Genomic DNA, 24,105 nt, shown 5'->3' with positions numbered 1-24,105 from the left:
CCGAACTATTTATTCATTCACCAAGAAACTAAGAAGTCGTCTCCCCTCCCTCTTTCTCTCATAGCTCAGACACAAAGCATGAAAAACAGCATTCGCCAATGATCTAGAACATTGGTCCTCAAATTTCTTTACCCAAGAGCCAATACTGTCATTATGGGGCAGCAATTCACACCCTGTATATACGTCTATCTAGCGAGACAAGATAAGGGTTCGGTTTGGGAATATTCTTCCTGGGGGAGGGGTCTGCGTAGAAGCCTTCCGCCCGCTCCCCCGTCCTTCCATTGGTACGCCCTTTATTTCCACCCTTCATTTTACATTATTGAATACATCAGTGTGTAAAGCAAAGCATGCCAATGCATAAGGCATAAAACGGTTAATCATCGAAACCGCCTGGAGAGCCTTGCGTGTTACAGCACCGCTCATGGGACGGTGAGGAAGAACCTCCATTCCCCCATTAGCCCGCTGGTTAAACCACTTCTCTTATTTGGACAGAGTGGGGTTTATGTCTCTATTCTGACGAATGTTCAAACAATTTGCTAAACTACACGTTGATTTGTATCTCCATACTATCCCTACTGAACTAGTGTTTTCACTGTAATGTCTGTGGCCGGCCGGTGTGGCCGTGCGGTTCTAGGAGCTTCAGTCTGGAACCGCGTGACCGCTACGGTCGCAGGTTCGAATCCTGCCTCGGGCATGGATGTGCGTGATGTCGTTGGGTTAGTTAGGTTTAAGTAGTTCTAAGTCCAAGGGGACTGATGACCACTGATGTTAAGTCCCATAGTACTCAGAGCCATTTGAACAATTTTTTTGTAATGTCTGTAAACATCGCCACCTCTTCATCACGCTCTCAATTCATCTGCTTTCAGTTTAACATTCACTAGAGTAGCAAAGTGCATGAAAGCACGGAACAAATTGAGAGATGTAGTTCAGTTTCAAACCTCAAACTGAAAATTTGATGAATTCCCTGAGAATTTTTTAAAAAATAAGTTATGTAATACACACTATACGAAACCCATAATGAATTCTTGCTCTGCGGCTTTACTTCTGTAAATTTGTGAAGACTGGTTGTAAGTTGGGCTTATTAGACAGGTGTCAGTAGAGCACTTGCCCGCAAAATGCGAAGGTCCCAGGTTCGAGTATTAGTCCATCGCACAGTTGTAATATGCCAGCAAGTTAGGTTTTGTGCGTAAAATCTAAATGTGTTGCGTAATTTTGCTTTTTTGTATATGTCAAGCGCTCCAAAACGACTGGCATTATTTACAAGTAACGAAGTTTTTTAACATTTCCTGCCTCCCCACAATGTTATTTATGACATACTGATAGTATTTGCCAAGAAACGTCCGTTTTTACTTCGGCATAAATGTCTGTGGCGAGAACAGTTGTTAGATTAATGCAACAAATGACAATGAATACAGTTATTGAAAAGAAAAATCATGATTGTGATGCCTTCAATAAGCGTGTGTCCAAAGTTAAAAGTACTTTAGATTTGCATTCTCAATACTGCAACTTTGTATTTCAAATCCACTATTTCCATAAGCTACTTTGGCAAGTCAGCTTCGATTTTCCTATAAGGGGTCATATCTCTGACCATTTATTCATCACTATCAGCAGCAAGACACTGCAATACGTACATTCTGTTTAATGTCACGCAGTCTTAGAATTTTTCTAAATTCTAAGAACTTCTTCTGTGCTTGACAAGGAGTCTTCTTTCTTCTGTGGAATACCTACATTCACTTGAAGAATAACAAGTGTGAACAGAAAGTATTTAATTAAAGCACCTCCTCATCCTATGTTCTTCATCACGAAATGCGAACTAAAGTGCAGTAGTGCACAAGTGACCCACAGCTCTTTTGTGTGTGTGTGTGTGTGTGTGTGTGTGTGTGTGTGTGTGTGTGTGTGTGTGTGTGTGTGTGCGGGGGGGGGGGGGCAGGGTGGGTGGGTGGGTAGGGGCGGGGGTTGGTTTGCTCCCTTGTCCTTTCTTTGTTTCCCTTCTGCTCTCATTCCTCCTTGTGTGCTCCTGAAGGCCAGCCTATGCGTTTGATGCATAACTGGGTGATGCATTATTCCCAGGCCTGGGCCGTCAGGAGGGTTCGCATGTACCCGCTGGTCCAGACCAGGCCCAGGGAGGGGTGATTGCCCGAGCTTGTGACCTGATGTGTGAACAGTCACCTAAGGTGGGTGCGCCCCCTTGTGAAGGGAGCCCCCAGTTGGGACGAGCGTGCCAACGTAGATGCTGGCAATTGTGGGGGATTTCCTCGCGATAAGTCAATCATCTTCCCACTCCACTTCTACAAAACGTAAACGCAATGAGGCTAATGATTCAAAGACCCTTTCCACTGCACCACGGTTCCACATGGTCTCACATACTGAAGACAGTCAGTCCTTCGCCACAGTAAATCAGTTTATTATTCAGAAAGGTGTAGATGCAATTGCTGGCTCTGTGAAATCCTGCTGTCGTTTACAGAATGGCACATTGCTTTTGGAGACCACTCCTGATTCTCCCCCCAGGGGGTCCACAACTCTTTTGTGGACACGTGCGTAGCGAGCACGGGACCCCGAGCTAATGTGGCCCTCCTTCCTTTCCGGGCTGCATACCTTCCCTTCCCTTCCCTTCCCTTCCCTTTCCGCATCCCTCCCCGGCCCCCATCTTCGCCCCCCCCCCCCCCCTCACCTCTGGCTCTTTCCTTCCCTTTCTCCTCCTCTGGGAGTATGGTTTGTGCCTACGTCCGGAGACGGACGCTCGAAACTGTTCCAAATTCCTTGCTCTTACACTTGCAAGTCCTCGTCCTTCCTCTGTCCTTCTCTTTTCCTTCCCTCTTCTCCTTGCCCTTTTCTCCGCTGCGGCGTTTGAGACCGCCTCTTCTTTCCTTTCCCTTTCTCTTCTTTCCTCCCTGTGCGTGTCTGAAGGCCGACCCACGCACTTCCATGCGTAGCCGGTGACGGGGTAACGCGTAATTCCCCGCCCCGGGTAGACAGGTAGGACACGTACGTACCCCCTGGTAACGGCCAAGCCCAGGGAGGGGTGATTACCCGAGCTGATACCTTCCGAAAGTGCCGATTGGTCCCTCCGTCCGTTTGTCGGGAAGTGTGACCTGAGGTGTGAACAATCACCTAAGGCGGGTGTGCCCTCAGTGAGGGCCCCCACAAGGGAGGAGCGCGCCATCGGAGACGCCGGTAATCATGGGGGATTCTTCCGCAATGGTTTCCTCACCTTCCACTATGTCTGCTCACAAACGTAAGTTCACTGAGTCTCAGCCACAGACGGTTCTTCCATCGTTGCCACAGTTCCTTGTTGTTTCTCGGTCTGACGAAGGTCACGACTTTTCCACGGTCAACCCTTTCATTATTCAGAAAGGTGTCGACGCAATTGCGGGTCCTGTAAAGTCTTGTTCCAGATTACGGAATGGCACCCTGTTGTTAGAAGCACACAGTGCCCTCCAGGCTCAAAAATTGCTGCGTACTTCTCTGCTCCACACCTTCCCTGTCCGGGTGGAACCGCACCGTACCTTAAATTCCTCGCGTGGAGTCGTTTATACACGCTCCCTCGATGGATTGTCTGACGAAGAAATTCAGCACTACCTGTCTGACCAGGGCGTCACGGCTGTTCATCGGGTTATGAGAAGGGTTGACTCGAACATCATTCCAACCCGCACTGTCTTCTTGACATTTGACAAAGTTCAACTCCCATCAAAAATCAAAGCAGGCTATGAGATAATTTCCGTTCGCCCTTATGTCCCAAACCCTACGCGTTGCTATCGATGTCAGCGGTTCAATCACACCAGCCAGTCCTGTTCCAATCTGGCCAAATGTGTTACATGTGGCAAGGATGCCCATGAGGGTGCTTGTCCACCTCCATCCCCTCGCTGCATCAACTGTATGGGTGACCACGCTGCTTCCTCTCGAGATTGCCCCGTTTTTAAGGATGAAAAGCTCATCCAGGAAATAAGAGTGAAGGAAAAGGTGTCGACCTTTGCTGCTCGAAAGTTACTCGCCAGTCGACAGCCCACCGTGCCTCAGAAAGGTAAATACAGCACTGTCCTTGCTTCTCCTCGACCAACAAAGGAGGCGGCCACGCAGACTTGCGACCTCACCTTTAGTACCACGGTCGTCAGATCGGCCAGCGCAAAGATCGCCCGTTCAACCTCACCCCTTTCGCCTGCCCACTCTATGGCTCACCCTTCGTCGGGTTCTGCTAAATCTCGAGCCCAAAAGTCAGACGCCAAGTCTTCGAAAAAAGAGCATTCTCGTGAAGAGTTTTTACGTACCGCAACTTCACAACCATCGGTTCCTCCTTCATCTAAACATCATACTTCTAAGAAGGCTACGAAGAAACACAGTTCCTCTCCTTCTCCGCCAAGGCGTGTCCCATCTACAGCACCACCTGGCGGAAATCGCCCTCGGCCGTCTTCTGTGTCGCCGAGGCGCACTGCTGGTGGCCGGTCAACTGGCCGATCGTTGGTGGCAGGAGCTGCTCCTGACCAACCTATTGATCAGGATCTTCTGCCTTCGACTGAATGCCATTCCATGGTGTCGGTCGCAAGCTCTGAGCAGTCGTTGAGTTGACAGCACCCTTGGTCACGTTCCTCCATTTTCTGTTCACCCTATGTCCATTATCCACTGGAATATCCGCGGCATTCGAGCCAATCGGGATGAATTGTCGATCCTCTTACGATCCTACTCGCCGGTCATCTTCTGTCTTCAGGAAACAAAGCTGCGTCCCCATGACCGCTTTGTTCTCCCTCATTTTCAGTCCGTCCGATATGACCTCCCCTCAGTTGAAGGCACTCCAGCCCATGGAGGACTCATGATTCTTCTCCACGATACTCTCCATTATCACCCAATCCATTTAAACACTTCCTTCCAAGCTGTCGCCATCCGTCTTTCCCTTTCTGGATACACGTTCTCTCTTTGTACGGTATACATTCCATCGTCCACACCAATGGCACGAGCTGATCTCCTTCATCTTCTTCGTCAGGTTCCACCCCCCTATTTGCTGGTTGGGGACTTCAATGCCCACCACCCACTTTGGGGATCTCCACATCCTTGTCCACGTGGCTCACTATTGCTAGACGTCTTCCACCAAGCGGATCTAGTCTGCCTCAACACTGGGGTCCCCACATTTTTGTCTGCCTCCACGACAAATTTATCTCATTTGGACCTTGCGGTCGGTACTGTTCCGCTAGCTCGGCGCTTCGAATGGTTCGCCCTTGATGATACACACTCGAGTGACCACTTTCCATGTGTTCTTAGACTGCAGCCTCAACTGCCATACATGCGCCCGCGACGCTGGAAGTTTGCCCAAGCCGATTGGACACTTTTTTCGTCTCTAGCGACATTCGATGACCGTCGCTTTCCCAGCGTCGACGATGAGGTCACACATGTTACCGACGTTATTCTCACAGCTGCGGAACGTTCAATACCACGCACCTCCGAATTGCCCCGGCGCCCCCCAGTTCCTTGGTGGAACGAGGCATGCCGTGACGCAATACGTGAGCGGCGACGGGCTCTTCGCATTTTCCGTCACCATCCAACTTTGGCCAACTGTATCCGATATAAGCAGCTCCGTGCGCGATGCCGTCGCGTCATCCGCGATAGCAAGAAGGCAAGCTGGAAATTCTTTACTAGCTCATTTAACACCTTCACTCCGTCCACGGAAGTTTGGAGTCGGCTTCGACGGTTCTCAGGCGCGCCTAGTTTCTCCCCGGTCTCTGGGCTCACTGTCGCGCATGATACCTTAGTGGACCCCGTCGCAATTTCTAACTCATTGGCTCAGCATTTTGCTGAGGTTTCGAGCTCTTCAAATTACCCGCCAGCGTTTCTCCCGAAGAAACGTGCAGCGGAAGTGCGACATCTTGCTTTCTCCTTTCAAAATCACGAAAGCTACAATACTGTTTTCTCCATGCTGGAACTCCAACTCTTCTTCTCGCTCCTCCGCCCCAGGACAGGATGGTATCCATCTCCAAATGTTGCTGCATTTATCAACCCATAGTCTGCGTTACCTCCTTCGCCTTTATAATCGAATTTGGACCAACAGTACCTTTCCCAGGCGATGGCGGGAAGCTATTGTCGTTCCCGTTCCGAAACCTGGAAAGGACAAACATCTCCCCTCTAGCTATCGCCCCATTTCTCTCACGAGTAGTGTCTGTAAGGTTTTGGAGCGTATGGTGAATTACCGTTTAGCTTGGTGGCTGGAATCCTGGAGTCTTTTAACACCAGCCCAATGCGGATTCCGAAAGCATCGTTCTGCCGTTGACCATCTTGTTGCTCTCTCCACTTATATCATGAACAATTTTCTCCGGAAACGCCAAACGGTAGCAATATTTTTTGATCTGGAGAGAGCATACGATACCTGTTGGAGGACAGGCATCCTCCACACACTGTTCTCTTGGGGCTTTCGAGGCCGGCTGCCCCTTTTTCTTCGCGAAATTATGGCAGAGCGCACATTTAGGGTGCGGGTGAACACTACTCTCTCCCGTACTTTCTCCCAAGAAAACGGGGTACCCCAGGGCTCCGTGCTGAGTGTTGTACTGTTTGCCATCGCCATTAATCCAATTATGGATTGTCTCCTTCCTGATGTCTCGGGCTCCCTCTTTGTGGACGATTTTGCGATCTACTACAGTTCTCAACGGACCAGCCTTCTTGAAAGACGTCTTCAAGGATGTCTCGATCGCCTCTACTCGTGGAGCATCGAAACCGGCTTCCGTTTCTCACCCAGTAAGACCGTTTGTGTTAATTTTTGGCGACGTAAGGAGTTTCTTCCGCCCTCCTTACATCTAGGTCCTGTCAACCTTCCGTTTTCCGACGTCGCTAAATTCTTGGGTCTTATGTTTGACAGAAAACTGTGCTGGTCCTCCCACGTTTCCTATCTTTCGGCTCGCTGTCTGCGTTCCCTTAACACCCTCCGTGTCCTGAATGGTACCTCCTGGGGAGCGGACCGAGTGGTCCTTCTCCGCCTCTATCGCGCCTTAGTGCGCTCGGAATTGGATTATGGAAGCATAGTCTACTCCTCTGCTCGGCCGTCTATTCTTCGGCGTCTCGACTCTATCCACCACCGTGGATTACGTTTAGTGTCTGGAGCTTTTTACACCAGCCCTGTGGAAAGCCTTTATGCTGAGACTGCTGAACCTCCGCTGTCCAATCGGCGGGCAGTCCTTCTGAGTCGTTATGCTAGCCATCTGTCTTCCATGCCTGCTAATCCAGCCCATGACCTTTTTTTCGACGCCTCCTTTGATGTCGGGTATGCAGGCCGCTCCTCCTCCCTACTACCCCCGGGAGTCCGCTTCCGTCAACTGCTCCATTCTCTTTCCTTCCGCTTTCCTAAAACCTTCTTGACAACTTGGGGTACAGCACCGCCTTGGCTCCGTCCCCGGATCGACTTGCTCAGAGACCTATGTCAATTTCCCAAGGATGGTACCCCTACACTTGTCTACCGTCGGGCATTTGCTGCTCTATGTGCACGAATGCCGGAAGCCACATTTATTTACACCGACGGCTCGAAAACATCGTTAGGTGTAGGGAGTGCCTATATTGTTGGCGACACCCCAAATCACTTTCGGCTTCCCGACCAGTGTTCGGTTTATACTGCGGAGCTTTACGCTGTTCTCCAGGCTGTCCACTACATCCGCCGCCATCAGCGGATACAGTACGTAATCTGCTCAGATTCTCTCAGCTCTCTCCTAAGTCTCCAAGCTCTTTACCCTGTGCACCCTCTGGTCCACCGGATTCAGGACTGTCTGCGCTTGCTCCACCTGAGGGGCGTCTCAGTGGCGTTCCTCTGGCTCCCGGGACACGCTGGTATCTGTGGGAATGAAGCGGCCGATATAGCGGCCAAGGCTGCAGTCTCTCTTCTTCGGCCAGCTATTCAGTCTCTTCCGTTTACCGATCTACGGAGTGGTTTATGTCGCCACGTTGCTCATTTATGGCATGCGCATTGGTCAACACTTCCCCATAATAAATTGCGGGAAGTGAAAGCCCTTCCTTGCGCTTGGACCTCTTCCTCCCGAACGCGTCGTCGGGAGGAGGTAATTTTAGCTAGACTCCGGATAGGGCACTGTCTTTTTAGCCATCGACATCTTTTAAGCGGTGATCCTCCCCCACTCTGTCCCCACTGCTCTCAGCTGTGGACGGTCAGACACCTTTTAATTGAGTGCCCCTATTTTAATCCGTTACGCTCCCGTCTACAGCTATCGCCTGATCTATCGTCGATTTTAGCAGATGACACGCACTCAGCTGACCGCGTTCTACAGTTTATTAGCGACAGTGAAATGACGTCAGTGATTTGAAGCTTTTTTTGGGGACAAACAACCCCTTTCTATAGTGGATTTTTAAGCATTCCTTCTGCCTTTAGTTTCTCAAATTTTATGACCTTGTTCCCATTGCTGCTGATTTTAACTTTCGTTTTTTCCTGTTTCCTACGCCACGGGCTGGGCGCTAATGACCATAGAAGTTTTGCGCCCTAAAACCACAAACAAAAAAAAAAAAAACCTCCTGATTCTCAGGCACAACTGCTTGCTGCCTCGCTTCTCCATGGTTATCCTGTTCGTGTCGAGGCCCACAGAACTTTGAATTCTTCCCATGATGTAATATATGCCAGGATACTCGTCAGTCTAACTGAAGCCGACATACAGTCTTACCTCTCTGATCAGTGTGTCACTACTTTTCATTTTTTAATGAAAAAGGTAGATTCCTCCTTAGTGCCCACCCGATTTCTCTTTCTCACCTTTGATAGAGTGGTGCTTCTTTCCAGGCTCAAAGCAGGCTATGAAATTTATCAGAGTCCGGCCATACGTTTTGAACCCGATGCCCTGCTACCAGTGTCATCGTTTTAATCACATTAGAATGTCGAGTCGACACCCAGCTAAATGTGTCACCTGTGGTAGGAATGCGCAGGAGGGCGATTGTCCACATCCTTCTCCCCACTATATCAACTGCAATGGCAGCCATGCTGCCTCTTCTCAGGAGTGTCCAGTGTATCTTGATGAGGGAGCAGTTCAAGAGATCCAGGTAAAGGAAAGATGCCCTATCCAGTTGCTCGCAAGCTACTGGCTAGTCACAAACCCTGTGTTCTCCTGTTTGGTACCTATAGTTCTGTTCTTGTTACCCCTCGCTCCATGAAGGACATGGTCACACAGACATGCGACCTCCAATTCAGCTCTGAGGTTGTAGAATCGCCCAGTGTAAAGCTAGGATCCTTCCAGCCAAACACCACCCGAGTCTTCATCTAACCAGAAAGGCTCAAAGAAGTCCTCCAAAGGCAAACGGTCTTCTTCGTCATCTCGAATATACTCTTTGATGGTGTTGGCATGTGGAACCTTAGCCCAGCCAGCCTATGCGTCGCTGGTGCGCACCAACAACAGTTTTTTGGCGTTGGACTGCACAGGCCGTCCGCACAAGCAAGCTGATGTTTCTGTGGACCCCATGGAGTAGGTCCTTCTGCTTCTGTGCCCTGTAGTAGCGCCTTTATCCCAGCTGTCACTTGGCAGCTGCCCTACGTCTCTTCATCATGCCTGTCCTCTAATGGAACGTTAGTGGCCTTCGGTCCCACAAAGAGGATTTATGGCTGATTTTAGCGTCTCAGTGTCACCTTGTACTCTGCCTTTAGGAATCGAAATTGCGCCATCGCAACCACTTTGAGCTTTCACATTTCTTACCGATTCGTTTTGACCAACCCCTGAGGTTGGCATTCCCTCTCATGGGGGTGTAAGGCTGCTCATTTGGGGTGACATTCATAGTCGACCCATCTCCCTGACTACCAATCTTCAAGCTGTTGCAGTTCACCTTTTACTTCCTGACTTTTTCCCTCTGTACTATATATGTCCCTCCATCATTCGCTGTCACCAGGACAGACTTCCTTCAACTTATTAGGCAACTACCTCCACCATTTTTTATACTTGGTGGCTTCAATGCACATCATCCCGTTTGGGGTTCTCCCATGACGTGTCAGAAGGTGCCCTCTTGGCTGACCTCTTTTTGCTTAACACTGGAGCACCCACTTTCCTTTCTGAGTCCTCGCACACCTATTCTCATTTGGACCTATCCTTCTGCACTGCTCAGATTGCCCATCGTCGTGAGTGGTCCGTTCCTTGTGACACCTACTCAAGTTAACATTTCCCATGTGCTATCCGTTTGCTGACTTGTACCCCACATGGGTGCACGCCCAAATGGCAGCTTACTAACGCTTACTGACGGCTTAGCTCCTTCCTGGAGACCACCGAAGAAGAGATTTCCCCAGTTATGATGACCAGGTCGAATATTTCGCAAACATTACCCTTACTGCTGCAGAACGTGCATTCCCCACTCTTCCTCTCTACCACGTCGTGTCCCAGTTCCTTGGTGGACTGAAGCATGCAGCAACGCAATTCACAGACATAGACGTTCTCTCCGCGTTTGTAACTGCCACCCTATGATGGCAAACTGCATTCATTATAAACAGATGCGTGCAAAGTGTCGTCGCGTTCTTCGGGACGGCAAAAGAGCTAGCTGGATTTCATTCACTAGTTCTTTTAACAGTTCCACACCTTCCTCTGTCGTTTGGCCCAACCTCCGACGGCTCTCCATTCCCAATTTCCGGCCTGACAGGCGCTGACGATGTCATTGTGGACCCTATTCTATCTCCAACACCTTGGGCCGCCATTTTGTGAAAGTTTCGAGCTCTTTCCCTATCACCTTGCCTTCCTCCATCGGAAACAAGCAGAGGAGGCTCATGCGATACGCTTCTCTTCACTGAATCGTGAATGCTGCATTGCCGTCTTTACTATGAGGGAGCTCTCAGTTCATCCCGATCCTATGCCCCAGGGCCAGACGCCATCCACATTCAGATGTTGCAGCACCTTTCTCTTGCGGGCAAGCACTTCCTGCTTAACACGTACAACCACATCTTGGCTGAGGGCACATTTCCTGGATGCTGGCGTGAAGCCACGGTCATACCCATACCTAAGCCCGGTAAGGACAAAAACCTCCATTTCTTGCTAACATTTGGGCATTTTTTACAAGACCAGGTTTTCAAGGTGCGTGTGGGATCCGCCTAGTCGAATACCTTTATCCAGGAAAATGGTGTCCTCAGGGTTCCGTCCTGAGCAGCGTCGTCTTCGCTATCTCCATTAACCGTGGATTGACCTGTCTCCCACCTGGCATCTCTGGCTCTTTGTTGTCGATTTTGTCATCTGTTGCAGTTCTCCACGGACCTGTGTTGCTGTGCGGCATCTGGAGCACTGTCTTGATCGTCATTACTCCTGGAGCATCGACAATGGCTTTCGCTTTTCTCCTGACAAAACCCTCTGTATGAATTTCTGACGGCGCAAATGGTTTCTCCCACCACCTCTACATCTTGAGCCTGTTGCCCTTCCGTTCGTTCAAACTACCAAATTTCTGGGGCTCATGGTCGATAGGAAACACTCTTGGTCCTCCCATGTGTCTCACCTGACAGCCCACTGTCCTCAATGGTACTTTCTGGGGGTGCCAATCGAACCACCCTCCTCTGTTTTTACCAGTCCCTTGTCCATTCGAAACTCGACTGTGGGTGCTATGTGTGCGCATCTGCGCGCCCATCCCTTTTACGGCAATTCAACGCTATCCACAATCATGGCATCTGTTCGGCAATGGGCGCCTTTTACACCAGCCTGGTTGAGCGTCTGTATGCTGAAGCTGCTGAACTACCACTGTCCTACTGCCGTGTCTTTCTTCTCAGCAGGTATGCATGCCATTTGCCATGCGTGGCCACTCCTCCTGTGCCTCCTCTTTTGATGATCCCTTAGATCGTCAGTTTGGGGCTCATATATGTTACCTCCTGGCGTCCACTTTCACCACTTGCTATGGCGGCTTAACTTAACACTACCTGCAACTTCCCTGTAGTAACCAAAACCAAGTGGGGGAACGCCTTGGCTGCGGATCGGAGCCGCCAGGTGGGGGAGCCGCCGGCGGTGGAGCATGCACCACCGGGTAAATACAAGGACGAGTCGGACTGCGGACCAACGACAACTGACAACAATCCACCACAACCGACTATGACCGACACAACAAGGAAGAGATAAACAACAGAGGCTTGTTGAAACCACAACACCAAACACCAACAGTAAATCCACTCAGAACCAGAGCCAGGCAAATGTCAACAACGAGCAAAGACCAGAATGCAATACTGCCGAGATAGAAACGAAATCCAGAGCGAGTACCAGACTGATTCGACTAGAGCAGAGCGGGTCCCTATATATGAAACCGGAGGGAGCGGCTATTGGCTGCTTCTCTGCATTTGGCGTAGCGGTGGCACCCTCTCTGCGCGAGAGCCGCTGCGCGGAATAGCCGCCGCGGAGGCGGAGCCCTCTATGGGCTGACCACGTCCATTTGTTCTGGTGCGTGTTCGACTTCCGCGGTGGAAGGTACTAGATCACTGGGAGGTGTAAACCCTTCACCACATTTGCTTCGTGAAGCGGCCCAAGTAAACTGTGGCCTTCATTCGCTTCCTATGGACACTTCTCCAGCCTCGGTCTGTAACCTCCAGTTTCATGACTTTTGCATGGAACTTCACGATAGTACCTTTGTATACACTGACAGCTCTTGGACTGACCATGGGGACGAGTGTGCCTTCGTCATTGGCAGCCGTATCTTTCGATATCATCTTCCGGCACACTACTCAGTATTTACAGCTGAGCTCTTCACCTTGTATCAGGCCACAGAGTACATCCGGCGACACAGCCTTTCAATTGTGTCCTGTGCTCTGACTGACTCCGTGCCCTCCAATGTCTATGTATGCTGTACACTGCTCATCCCTTAGTGCAGCGGGTCAAGTAAATCTGTCACTTGCTCACTCTTTGTTGTGCCAGTGTCATGTTTCTGTGGGTCAGTGATCATGTCGGTCTTCCAGGAAACAGGGCTGTTGATGCTGCTGCCAAGGCTTGCCATCCTTGTACCTCAGCCCACGAGTACCTATATTCCCTCTGGTGATCTCTGTGTCGCTGTCTGTCAGGAGGCGGCGGAGAGCTCATCATGACCTGTGTGGTAGTGATCACTTCACCATCTTCCTGTCGCTGTCCCAGTGTCAGGCCCACAGACACCTACCCAGATGGGCAGACTGGGTAACTTTCACCTCTGATGTCACCGTTGAATCTCCCCCACACGGTAACATCAATGTGATGGTTGAGCAGGTGACTGCAACAACTGTTTCTGCGGCAGAAAACGCTCTTTAGGGTGTCAGAGGCTTAAGGCAGTCCCTTGTTGGCCGCTGAAAGTCGCTGAAGCAATTGAGGAACTCGGCGATGTCTGCCGCCGCATAAGCGGCACCCTTCTCTGGAGCACATCATAGCCTTTAAACGGTTCTGTGCCCGCATTCACCAACTTATCAAACGACGGAAGCAGGAGTGTTGGGAGAGATACTTTTCGACCATTGGGTGTCATACATCACCTCCCCAAGTCTGGGTGAAGCTCAAACGTCTTTTCGGGTACCAGACCGCAACAGGTGTTCCTGGTGTTGCTATAAATGGCGTGTTATCTACCGACGCAAACGCAATTGCCGAGCACTATGCTCGAGCCTCTGCTCTACAGAGCCCTTGTCCAATCATGAATTGACTATGGGAGTGTGGTTTATGGTTCGGCAGCACCTTCAGCGTTGCATTTACTCGACCCTGTGCACCACTCGGGGTTAGACTAGCGACAGGAACTTTCAGGACGAGTCCGGTGACCACTGTACTGGTGGAGGTTGGGGTCCCTCCATTGCAGATCAGATGTGCACAACTGCTCACCAGTTACGTTGCACACATTCATAGTTCTCTCGAGCATCCGAATTACCATCTCCTTTTCCCACCCATGGCAGTTCATCTGCCTCATCGGTGGCCCAGGTCAGGGCTAATGATTGCAGTTTGTGTGCGGTCCCTTCTCTCCAAACTGCAGTCCTTCCCTTTACCACCTCTACTTGCGGTCCGATCGTGTATGCTTCCATGGTGTACACCTCGCCCGCAGATTCATCTGGACCTTTCACAAGACCCTAAGGACTCACGTTAACCCTGCGACTCTCCGCTGTCACTTCCTCTCAATTCTTGACGTGTTCCGGGGCTCTGAAGTGGTTTACGCTGACAGCTCAATGGCTGATTGTCATGTAGGCTTTGCTTATGTTCATGGAGGACATATTGAACAGCACTCCTTGCCAGATGGCTACAGTGTTTTCACTGCAGAGCCGGTGGCCATACCTCGTGGTCTTGAGTACTTCCGCTCATGCCCTGGCACGTCATTTCTGCTGTTTACTGACTTATTGAGCAGCCTACAAGCTATCGACCAGTGCTACCCTCGCCATCCTCTGGTAGCGTCTATCCAGGAGTCCCTCTCTGCCCTTGAATGGTCCCTTTGTTAAGTGGTGTTTGTGTAGACCCCTGGAATCCCAGGCAACGAACTTGTCGACAGGCTGGCAATACAGGCGATGCGGAAACAGCTTCTGGAGCTGGGTATCTCCGAAGATGACCTGAGTTCTGTCTTACGCTGCTGGGTTTTCGGGCTTTGGGAGACGGAATGGCATAACAGTACACACAACAAGCTGCTTGTCATTAAGGAGACGACGAATGTGCACAAATCTTCCATGTGGTGCTCTCGCAGGGAATCAGTTGTCCTCTGGCAGCTCCGCATCGGCCATACATGGCTAATGCATGGTCACCTAATCCATCGCGAGTACCCACCTCTGTGTTGCTGTGACTCCCAAATGACAGTCGTCCACCTCTTGCTGGACTGCCTGCTTATAGCCATTCTTTGGCGGACTTTTCTTACCTAGCTCCATACCTTCGGTGTTGGGCAACGATGCCTCAGCAGCAGCTTTAGTTTCAAGTTTTATCCATGAGAGTGGGTTTTATACTTCTATGTAGGTTTTAGTGCATGTCCTTTGTCCCTCTGTGTCCTCCACCCTAGTGCTTTTAGGGTGGAAGTTTTAATGTGTTGCAGATTGGCTGGCTTCTCCTTTTTATTCTCGTGCTTTTTTGTTTTACTCTCTTCTGTTTCTAGCACCTCTGTTGTTTTCTTGTCCTCTTTTGTTACTTTTAGGGTTTGTTGCCTTTCCTTCGTTCTTGTGGTTTTTCCTTTCTTTCCGTTTTGTGTTACATGTCTCATCTTTTTTATTCTCTCACGTGTGGCATTGTTTTATTAGGAACAAGGGATTGATGAGCTTGTAGTTTGGCCTCTTCCCCCCCCCCCCCCCCCTTTTAAACCAACCAACCAGGAGGTGGTTTCCCTTTGCCAATGTCATCCCTTCACGGGAATAAGCTTCAGCTTATTAAGCCTCTCCCAGCACCTCGGCCCTCTCGCCGGGAGGAGATCATTTTAACTCAGCTGCGTATTGGGCACTGCCTTTTTGGCCATCTTCATTTGCTAAGTGGCGCTAGCGCACCACTTTGTACACATTGTGCCCAAATTTTAACTGTCCGCCACTTCCTGCATGAATGAATGCCCTTCTTCTTTTTCTTCTTCTTCTTCTTCTTCTTCTTCTTCTTCTTATGTTCCGGCTTGGGTTTGCCTTCTGATTTATAAACCGTTTTAGCGAATGATGCTCATGCTGTCTACCGCGTTTTGCAATTTATCTGCCAAAGCAATATGGTGAAGGCCTTTTAATTTCTGTATGTTTTTTTGCCATTTTTCCACGTGCCTGTTTTTAGCTGTTTGCTGTTCTGACCATTGGGTCTGACGAATAGTCATTGTACTCCTCTCTGTGTTTCTGCTCTAAAGTTTTGACTTGGGCACGTATGACCCCAGTTCTTTTTTGCACCATAAAGCAAAAACAAACCGACCTTGTCACAATCTTGACATACATAGTGCATACGACATAACTAGGTGCCATCACATATTAGTTACCTTTCAGGACTGGGACTTTCATGGACTTCTTCAGATTTTTATCTGTGAGTTTTTATCCCACCAGCTCTTCCAGCTTAGAGTTGACACTTCAGACAGCACCCCTAGGGTCCAAGAGACCAGTATCCCACAGGGTTCTGTGTTAAGTGTCACTCTGTATAGTTGCCAGCAGTGGTCTTGCGACCTCTCTTGGCCATCTGGTTACCACGACATTTATATCAATGATTTTTGCGTCTGGTGCAGCTGCTACTCAGTTGAATTTGTTGAATGCCAGCTCCAAGGCACCATCTGAGGGCCTCTGCGTGGGTGCTCTTCGTCCTGGCCCAGACGTCTTGGGGTACAGACCATGCCACTCTTCATTATATTTACTGCGCTTTGGTTTTGTCCAGACTAGATTATGGTTGTCAGGTTTATGGCTCAGTGGCTCCTTCAGCTCTGAAACTAATTAACGTCGACCATCATTATGGTGTGTGTCTGGGTGTTAGTGCCTTTCGCACTAATCCCGTCGACAGTCTCCCTACAGAAGCAAGGATTCCCCCTCGACAAATATGACGGAGTCAACTCTTGGTTTCTTACACGGTCGCCATGTGATGATTCTCTGACCATCTCCTTGTTAACGACGGACGTCTCCCTCCTGATACCCACCCTTGAGTGGGATTGCCAGTAGGGATGCATCTCATTTCCCTCTGTCGAGACCTCCATTTCCGCTCACTGGAATGTGCCCTGTGTATTTCCTCCCACACCCCTCTCCCCATCCTATTCCAGGGTCCTAAGGTCTCTATTGCCATTAAGATATTCCAGCGTCTCGTATGTTTCATCCTTGAAGAGTTCCAGGGTGTTACCTTCTTCCATATTGATGGTTCTAAAACAATAGATGAGATGGGATATGTTTTTATGTCCCCTACTGGCACGGAACACCATTTACTCTAGCAATTAATATATACCGACTCAATAAGCACCCTGAAGTCTATAGACCAATGCTACTCTTGTCACACTTAGGTCTCGGCCATCCATGACCTTCTCTCTGCCCTTGGCCACACTGCCTTCTTAGTTCTCTTTCTCTGGGTACCACCAAGTTATGTGGGCATACCAGAGAATGAACTGGCTGACCGTTTGGCTAGAGAGGCAGATGCTTGCGCCCCCCCCCCCCTGCCCCCGTCCCTATCGCAATTCCAGGTACAGATATGTGGCTACATATCAAATCTCTCTTTGCCTAAAAGGGAAATGATATCTGGTGCACTACTGCTCTCAGTAATGAACTCCGAACAGTGGAGGAGACCACTGAAGTTTGATGCCCTCCCTTCCGCTCTTCTTGGAAGGAGTCCTCTGTTTTATGCCGTTTATGCATCTGTAATACCAGGCTCACTTATTATTTTGTCTTTCATAACAAGCAACCCCCACAATGTGGCTGTGGAGCCAGACTGACCATATCCCATATATTGATGGATTGTTGCCTTCTTTTGGCCCTTCGTACTTAGTATAGCTTTCCAGATTCCTTGTCTTTAATATTAGTGGACAATTCATGGGTCTTAGTTTCCTACATGAAACTAGCCTTTATTTTCAGTTATAAGGTTTTGCTTTACTCCTGGAGCAGGGGTAAGGTGGTTGTAGTTGGGGCCTCTCTTTGTGTTGCCTAGGTCTAGGACCCGTGATCACTCCCCTTGCAAAGACTGCTCTCTTATCCCTCTGATTTTCCTGTTTCTAGATTTGGCCTACCCTTTTATGCCTTCTGCTCTGTGTTTTTAGTTTCGTTGCTTTATAGTTTGGCCTATCTGACCAGATCTGCCCACTTTTAGTGGACACCTATCTTATGCATGTAACTTTCGAATTGTGGTACTGATGACCTCACTGTTTAGAAATGAAACTGGAAAGTGTTAAGTTATCTATATTACTACGTGGCTTACTTGGTTCATGGCACGCAGTTCTGGGTGTAGGCTAATTTGACTTTCAATATTTCATTTAATAATTGATCAAATTAAAATTGTAGTTATAATCTACCAGTAAAAAGTATTATGTTAACCTTAAACACAGTAAGAAAGGTATTACAGCTAGAAACTGTGTATATGCCTTGTGCCTTGAGGCAGCATAACTCACTGTGCACGAATACGATGGCTGCATTCATCCAATATTTACAAATAAAAGCAATTAAAGACTTGCAACAAAATTTTACTCATACTTTCAAACTTTTACAAAACATTTGCTTGCTGACATTCCCAACAAAATGGTGACAGGGAAACAAGTTTATAGCTGCATCAGCTATAATGTTTTAATTTATTACTCATTTCCTATAAATTTTATTCGGAGCATATTTTACAGACAATATTCATATATACCACTGAATATACCTGAAAAATTGTCATTGTACGAGCAAGTCCAGTATATAACACATTAACTCATTTGTACAACAGTCAAAGTTTTTATAATGTGATACATGTAAACAGGAAGTCACTCCAAAGAGTTGCCAGGCACGATTTCTCTGGTGTTTCAGCATATATTTGTAATTTTGTTTTTGCATTGTGTGGCTGGAGTCAACCCAAAGAAATGCTGCTTAAGAAGTCACCAGGTGTAGATACAAGACATTGAGCTTTTACCGTTACAAGCTAAATTATTTTTAACATGGAATTCATAAAGTGGGGCCAAATTGTCTTCTGCGATATCAGATTTATCTGTATGTATTAACAGGGCCATAAACATAAAGAATAAGCATTACTTCACCAGCTCTATTGAATCGGCTCGTAACATTTCATTTCGGAAATAACGTTGTTTGCAACAAGAAACAAACTGACTTCATTCACAGTATTTGGTTGGGTTGATTCCAGCTACACATTGCAAAAATAAAATGGCAAAAATCTGCCAAAATACCAGAGAAGAGCCGTGTTATGACTTTTTATGAGGGACACCCTGTATATATTTAGTACAGATCACATTTTAGACTTCATACCTGAACCTGCCTTCATAAATTGTCTGATTCCAATTGGAAGCCTTTAGGCTACAGAAGGTACTACAGTGTAATTTTTCTGTTTCCAGTTGCCATACGATCTCCAGGAAGAACATCTCCAAACCGTGGCCGCACGATGAAGGAGTACGAGGAACAACTTGGTCATCTTCAGAAGGAAAACTTCAATCTGAAGCTCCGAATATATTTTCTGGAGGAGCGAATGGACCATATGAGTGGATCAGATGACAAAGAACAAATTGTTAAAGAAAATATAGAATTAAAAGTAAGAATCAGTTTTATGACATTAAATATAATAGTCACAAGAACATATGGAAACTTTAATTTAAATTTTAGCCCAAATTGAATAGTATCCACAGTTTTTAAAATATTTTGAACATTTTTGAATGTCGTCATTGGAATCCTACCATTCTTTTCAGTTTGTTTTTCTTTGCATATTGAGCTGAGAGATTCACAGGGTACTGTTAATAAAGTTGTTCATTGTAATATCAAATTTGAATCACAATGTGCTTGTGAGAAACAACTGCCTCGGAAGACTAAGTGTGACACCCTACAGCATGCTAATGGCTTCTGCACAACAGTGTAGTGATCCGTTTGATCTAGAGATTTGGTTCCTATTGAACTTTTCTTGCCTCCCTCCGCAGAAATTTGTGCTCGAAAGAACACTCTCAAGTGACACTTGATGATCAGTAAATGTATTCAAATAAAAATAAGTATATTATAACCAAATAACGGAAAAATCTAGGATGGAATGTAACACTATTATGAAAAGGAAAGTTGCTACTCACCATACAGCGGAGATGCTGAGTCGCTGGTAGGCACAACAAAAATACTGTCACAAATAAAGCTTTCGGGCCTTAGAGCGTTCGTCAGAAATAGATGACATGCACAAATGCAAGTCACACACATGACTGCAGTCTCGGCCAAATTTAGCCACACTTATCCTGGGATACGTTGCTGTTCACTGTAAAGATGTATGTTGACTTCCAGATAGGCACAACTAAAAGATTGTTACACATTGAGCTTTTGACCAAAGCTTTCTGCAGAAAGGAAAACACACAATCAAGCACACTTCACACACACAGTCTGCTGTCTCCGACTGCTCCTAGCCAGAGGTAGCAGTCTCGCCTGTGTTGGTGTGTCGTGTGTGCATTCCCGCTTCTCCCCACCTGAGGCTTAGGCCGAAAGCTCGATGTTTAACACTCTTTTCTTTGTAGCTGTCTGCAACTCATTGTCATCTTCATTGTGAGTAGCAATCCATCCTATTCCAAATGTTGTTGATATTCCAACCTGGACTACCTATTGCTCTTATAAATTTAAGTAAATTGCACTGAAGACTTATTGAGCACGTTAGACTTTAGTAACAGAACTGCTGCGCGACACAAAAGTGAAATTCTTCAGAATGTTTGAAATGACATACAAATAAAGCCATAATTGTTGGCCCAAGCTTAACTAATACTACCAGAATGCCTGCAATGTTTGTGTGTATCACACAAACATTATTAAATGAAATGGGGGAAAATACAAAAGAACCACCAGCTTAGTGTATCATTGAAAAACCACTTGACACAAGGACAAAGACAAGAATATTGTGCAATAACACCAACTGAACAAAATTAATAACGAATAACTCAAGATTAAACAAAGGATATAGCAAATAAAACTTTGATAACCCAGGCAGATATGTACAATACCACACACTCATTTATAAAGAACAATATTTTTTAATGAATTTATCAGGAACAAAAAGATAAATTTGATAAACACATTCAAAAGCAGTAAACGCATTTACAGAAAACATTGAAGCTAGGAATCACAACCCTTCACCATCAGTTAAAATATCTTAAAGCAGATATCCCTAAAAGAGCATATGTCATTTCCTCCAGTGTACCTATGTACTATCTAGCTAGAAATTGTTAGTAAGCTATAACCATTTGAGAGAGAGTGTAACCTTTATGAGCACTGCAAAATGCATGAAAACATAAGCATCACATTTGCAGCAACCTAAATAACTATATGTAGTATTCCCATCAGAATAGGATAAAAGTTTGGCAGCTTGTTTGTCTGTTGCGCAGTTTGTACACATAAATACTACCGTCCGGTATGGAGAACATGAACCCTTCAGCTCCCATGGTTAAAACAGTACGGCTGACAAAAAAAAAAAAAAAAAAATGTAGACATACTTCTATGGGAAACATTACAGAATGAAAAGCTGCAAAGAAACAAAAAGAGTTTAAATTCCATTATGCATTGTACCTATAGACTGACAGATATTCCACACATGACCATCCCAGTATCAGGAATAATGAGCAAACATCTTCACTAACCAAATAGTTTATCTCACAGTAAAAAATGTGGTACAATGGGGGAACACCTGAAACAAAATTCATAATGAAAAAAAAAGCTAGTACCTCTAGTGTATCATTTACTTTCTCAATAAATTTATGGTATAAACTGTCTGACCAATTATGAACCTCGGATCTGTAGCACAAAAAATATAGAAAACTTTCTTTTAAATAATAGAATCATTTCATTAATAAACATTAGTGGGAGATAATCCATAATTTGAATTATTTACTAATTAATTAGGTTATTTTAGGCTATAGCCAAATTTTCCAAGTTTAATTTCACCAGATTGAGTAATTGATGAATCAAATTCCACAAGATCATAGCTAGTGAGAAGAAGCCAGTGCTCATTTTAACATTGCTACTTCGTTGAGGCTTCCATCCCCCAAGTACAGAGGGTTCCAACAGGTTGCAGTTCAGTGTGTGGCTATACGTGCTGATGCCATCAGTGCTAGCAAACTGATAGCATGCAGTCTTGGGCACTCTTCTGTTCATTGGAAACTTAGCTGAATAATTAATCTGAAAGCATAACTCACCATGCCTCACTCCGTTCATGTTAGATTTTGATGGAGACAAGTGTTCCTGTATAGAACAAAGAAGTTGATGCACATGTTTATCAAGTGATGACTATCAGAGGAAGTCGGGAACTCCTCCGTGCATTAAGCTACGATTCGTGAAACATCAATTTTACCAACTGTATCTTGATTTTATTAGTAATTCACTGCAACAACAAGATGTATTGCCATTTACACTCCGGACTTCACAGTCAAGCCAGGTAAAGAACGTATGTTGATAGTTCAGTTCTCTATATGAATTTTTAATCCTTGCAGTAACTACCATAGCTCTTTCCAACTACTTCTGCTTTGGGAAGCTTATTTTCATTGTGTAAAGTGTTCTTTATGCAGAGCTAGGCAGTGGTTAGAAACTATGACAGTTGTGCTATCTACCTTACTAGCACTAGAGACAGACCCTGTTTTCCAGTAGTGATTAAAATTTACTGTTAGTAGATTCCCTTGACGCCGTAAGAAGCAATAGCCTATTGTCGTTGTTTCCCTTTCTGTTTCAGTCAAACTTTATGGTGAAGAATAAAACTATATTATTTTCCAGATTTGAACATGACTGTTACTCAGCAACCGTATACTAGTTTCAACATACGGTCATACAGTCAACAGATTGCACATAACTAGTAGGTACACTGATCTAGGTTTTGACACATACTAGGAGTGTCTCCATCAGAATGAAATTTTGCTAAACTGTATAAAATAATACATAGAAAATTAGGTACGACAAAAAAACTCATTAACTGAGATGACAGTTTTCATGGCATAAAGAGGTTACTTACATAAAGTAACATTGCTAAAAAGCAAAGGTCAGAATTTAGAGGAGCTGTGCTGCAGTCAAAAGTGAAGCAAAACATTCTAGCTTTCGCCACATGTGGATAGCTGGGAACATGATCACACTGATCGGCCATGAAACAATAAGAGTTGCGCCATCTGTCAGGTGTGAACAGTAACAAGTGCCCACTTGAAACATTATATCAGAAATAATTGGAAAAAAAAGACAGTGTGTTTTAAAAAAAAATATAAAGAATGAGAGCTCAATGTCTCTTTGAAAATAACCAGTAGTCCAGCAGTTTAAGTATAATAGAACCATTTGTTTACATAAATTACAATTACATAAAGGATTTAATGGCATTGTAAAAATTTTTCTGACAGCTGTATAGTACAGAAAATATTTGCACAAAGGTAACTTCAGCAGCACGTAGATATGAGATTAGTAGAAAATGGTGTTTCAGAACCAGAAGCAGGGAAAATGTAGTAAAAAAAATAGAGGAATCGAAGTTCGGTGAGCAGTAGATGGAAACCATTGAAAAAATTTTTGTTACATAGTTGTAACTGTTGACTCAGGGTGAGGCCATTGTTCTTAGAAATATGCTTGAAAATCTCCAGCTCTTAAAGTACATTGTGCATATGACCTTGCTTTTCTCTATGTAAAATGTAAATTTCTATGCATTTTGGTTTGTGTCCAGAAATTAGCAGATGATCAGCCAAAGTGGAATTGTGTACATTAGTGCCGGTCTTTCCCAACAAATGTTCCTTGTCCTTGACACTAAAAGACCTTCCATTTTGTCCTGTATAATAAACAGGACATGTATCACAAGTGATTTTATACACTACTGAATTGTGTATCGGAGCAACTGTGGACTTGAGATTGTGAATGAGTGTTTTTTGCAAGTTATTGAAAACGACCAATTTTACATGAAATAGGGCCCAATACGGAATTGAGAAATCATTTTTGTACTTGTCAGGAGTAGCACTGCTTCCTAAAGTGGTCACTTTAGCACCAGTTTTAACTTTGAAAATCTTGTCAACTAATGTGGGATCATAGCCATTATTAACTGCAATAGTTTGCAATAGTTTTGATTATGTTCATCTCTTCATTAAGCTTGTCAGCTGACAAATGTAGAGAGACTGCACGATAAATGGCTGAATGGAAAAATGCTTTTTTTTTTTTTTTTTTTTTTGAATAATGGTGACTGAACTAGCAGGCACAATTTGGTCTGTATTAGTGGCTTTATGAAAAATACCGAAAGTAAGTCTGTTGTTGTCAATAGCAATACTGAGGTCCAAGTAATTAAGTTGTTGATCGTTATTTACTAACTCGCAAGTGAAGCTTATTCTCCCCCCCACCCCCCCACCCCCCTCTCTCTTCCATGAAAACTATTAAAAATTTCGAACAAATGCTTAATTCCTCTCTGGGAACCACTGTATATGATCAAAATGTCATCATGTAGTGAGTATAAGACAAAATACCAAGATCTGCAGCTGAAAATACTGGCCAAGATGCCTGCTGGTGGGTTACCCATTGCCAGGCCGTTGGGCTGATGGTATAACTTGCCATTTAAAACAAAATAGTTGTATTTTGGTACTATTTGTAGCAAACGAATTAGATCAGTGATTTGCTGATCAAAAGTATGGTTTCTAAAAGTA

At 45.9% G+C, this 24,105-nt stretch overlaps 1 protein-coding gene across 5 annotated transcripts in view; it reads left to right on the top strand.

The window, feature by feature from the left end:
• LOC126484389 (centrosomin-like) overlaps window positions 1-24,105 on the top strand; it is a 435,221-nt gene that overhangs the window by 279,267 nt on the left and 131,849 nt on the right. For all 5 annotated transcript variants that reach the window (XM_050107884.1, XM_050107886.1, XM_050107885.1 and 2 more), the window contains exon 3: window positions 18,841-19,034. In XM_050107884.1, coding sequence (XP_049963841.1) covers window positions 18,841-19,034 — 194 coding nt within the window. The remainder of the gene's footprint in view (window positions 1-18,840; window positions 19,035-24,105) is intronic.

Source organism: Schistocerca serialis, chromosome 6 (genome assembly GCF_023864345.2).
Source record: "Schistocerca serialis cubense isolate TAMUIC-IGC-003099 chromosome 6, iqSchSeri2.2, whole genome shotgun sequence".
Taxonomy (NCBI): domain Eukaryota; kingdom Metazoa; phylum Arthropoda; class Insecta; order Orthoptera; family Acrididae; genus Schistocerca; species Schistocerca serialis.
Note: the sequence above shows the minus strand (reverse complement) of the source record. Positions and strands in the feature narration are given on the sequence as shown.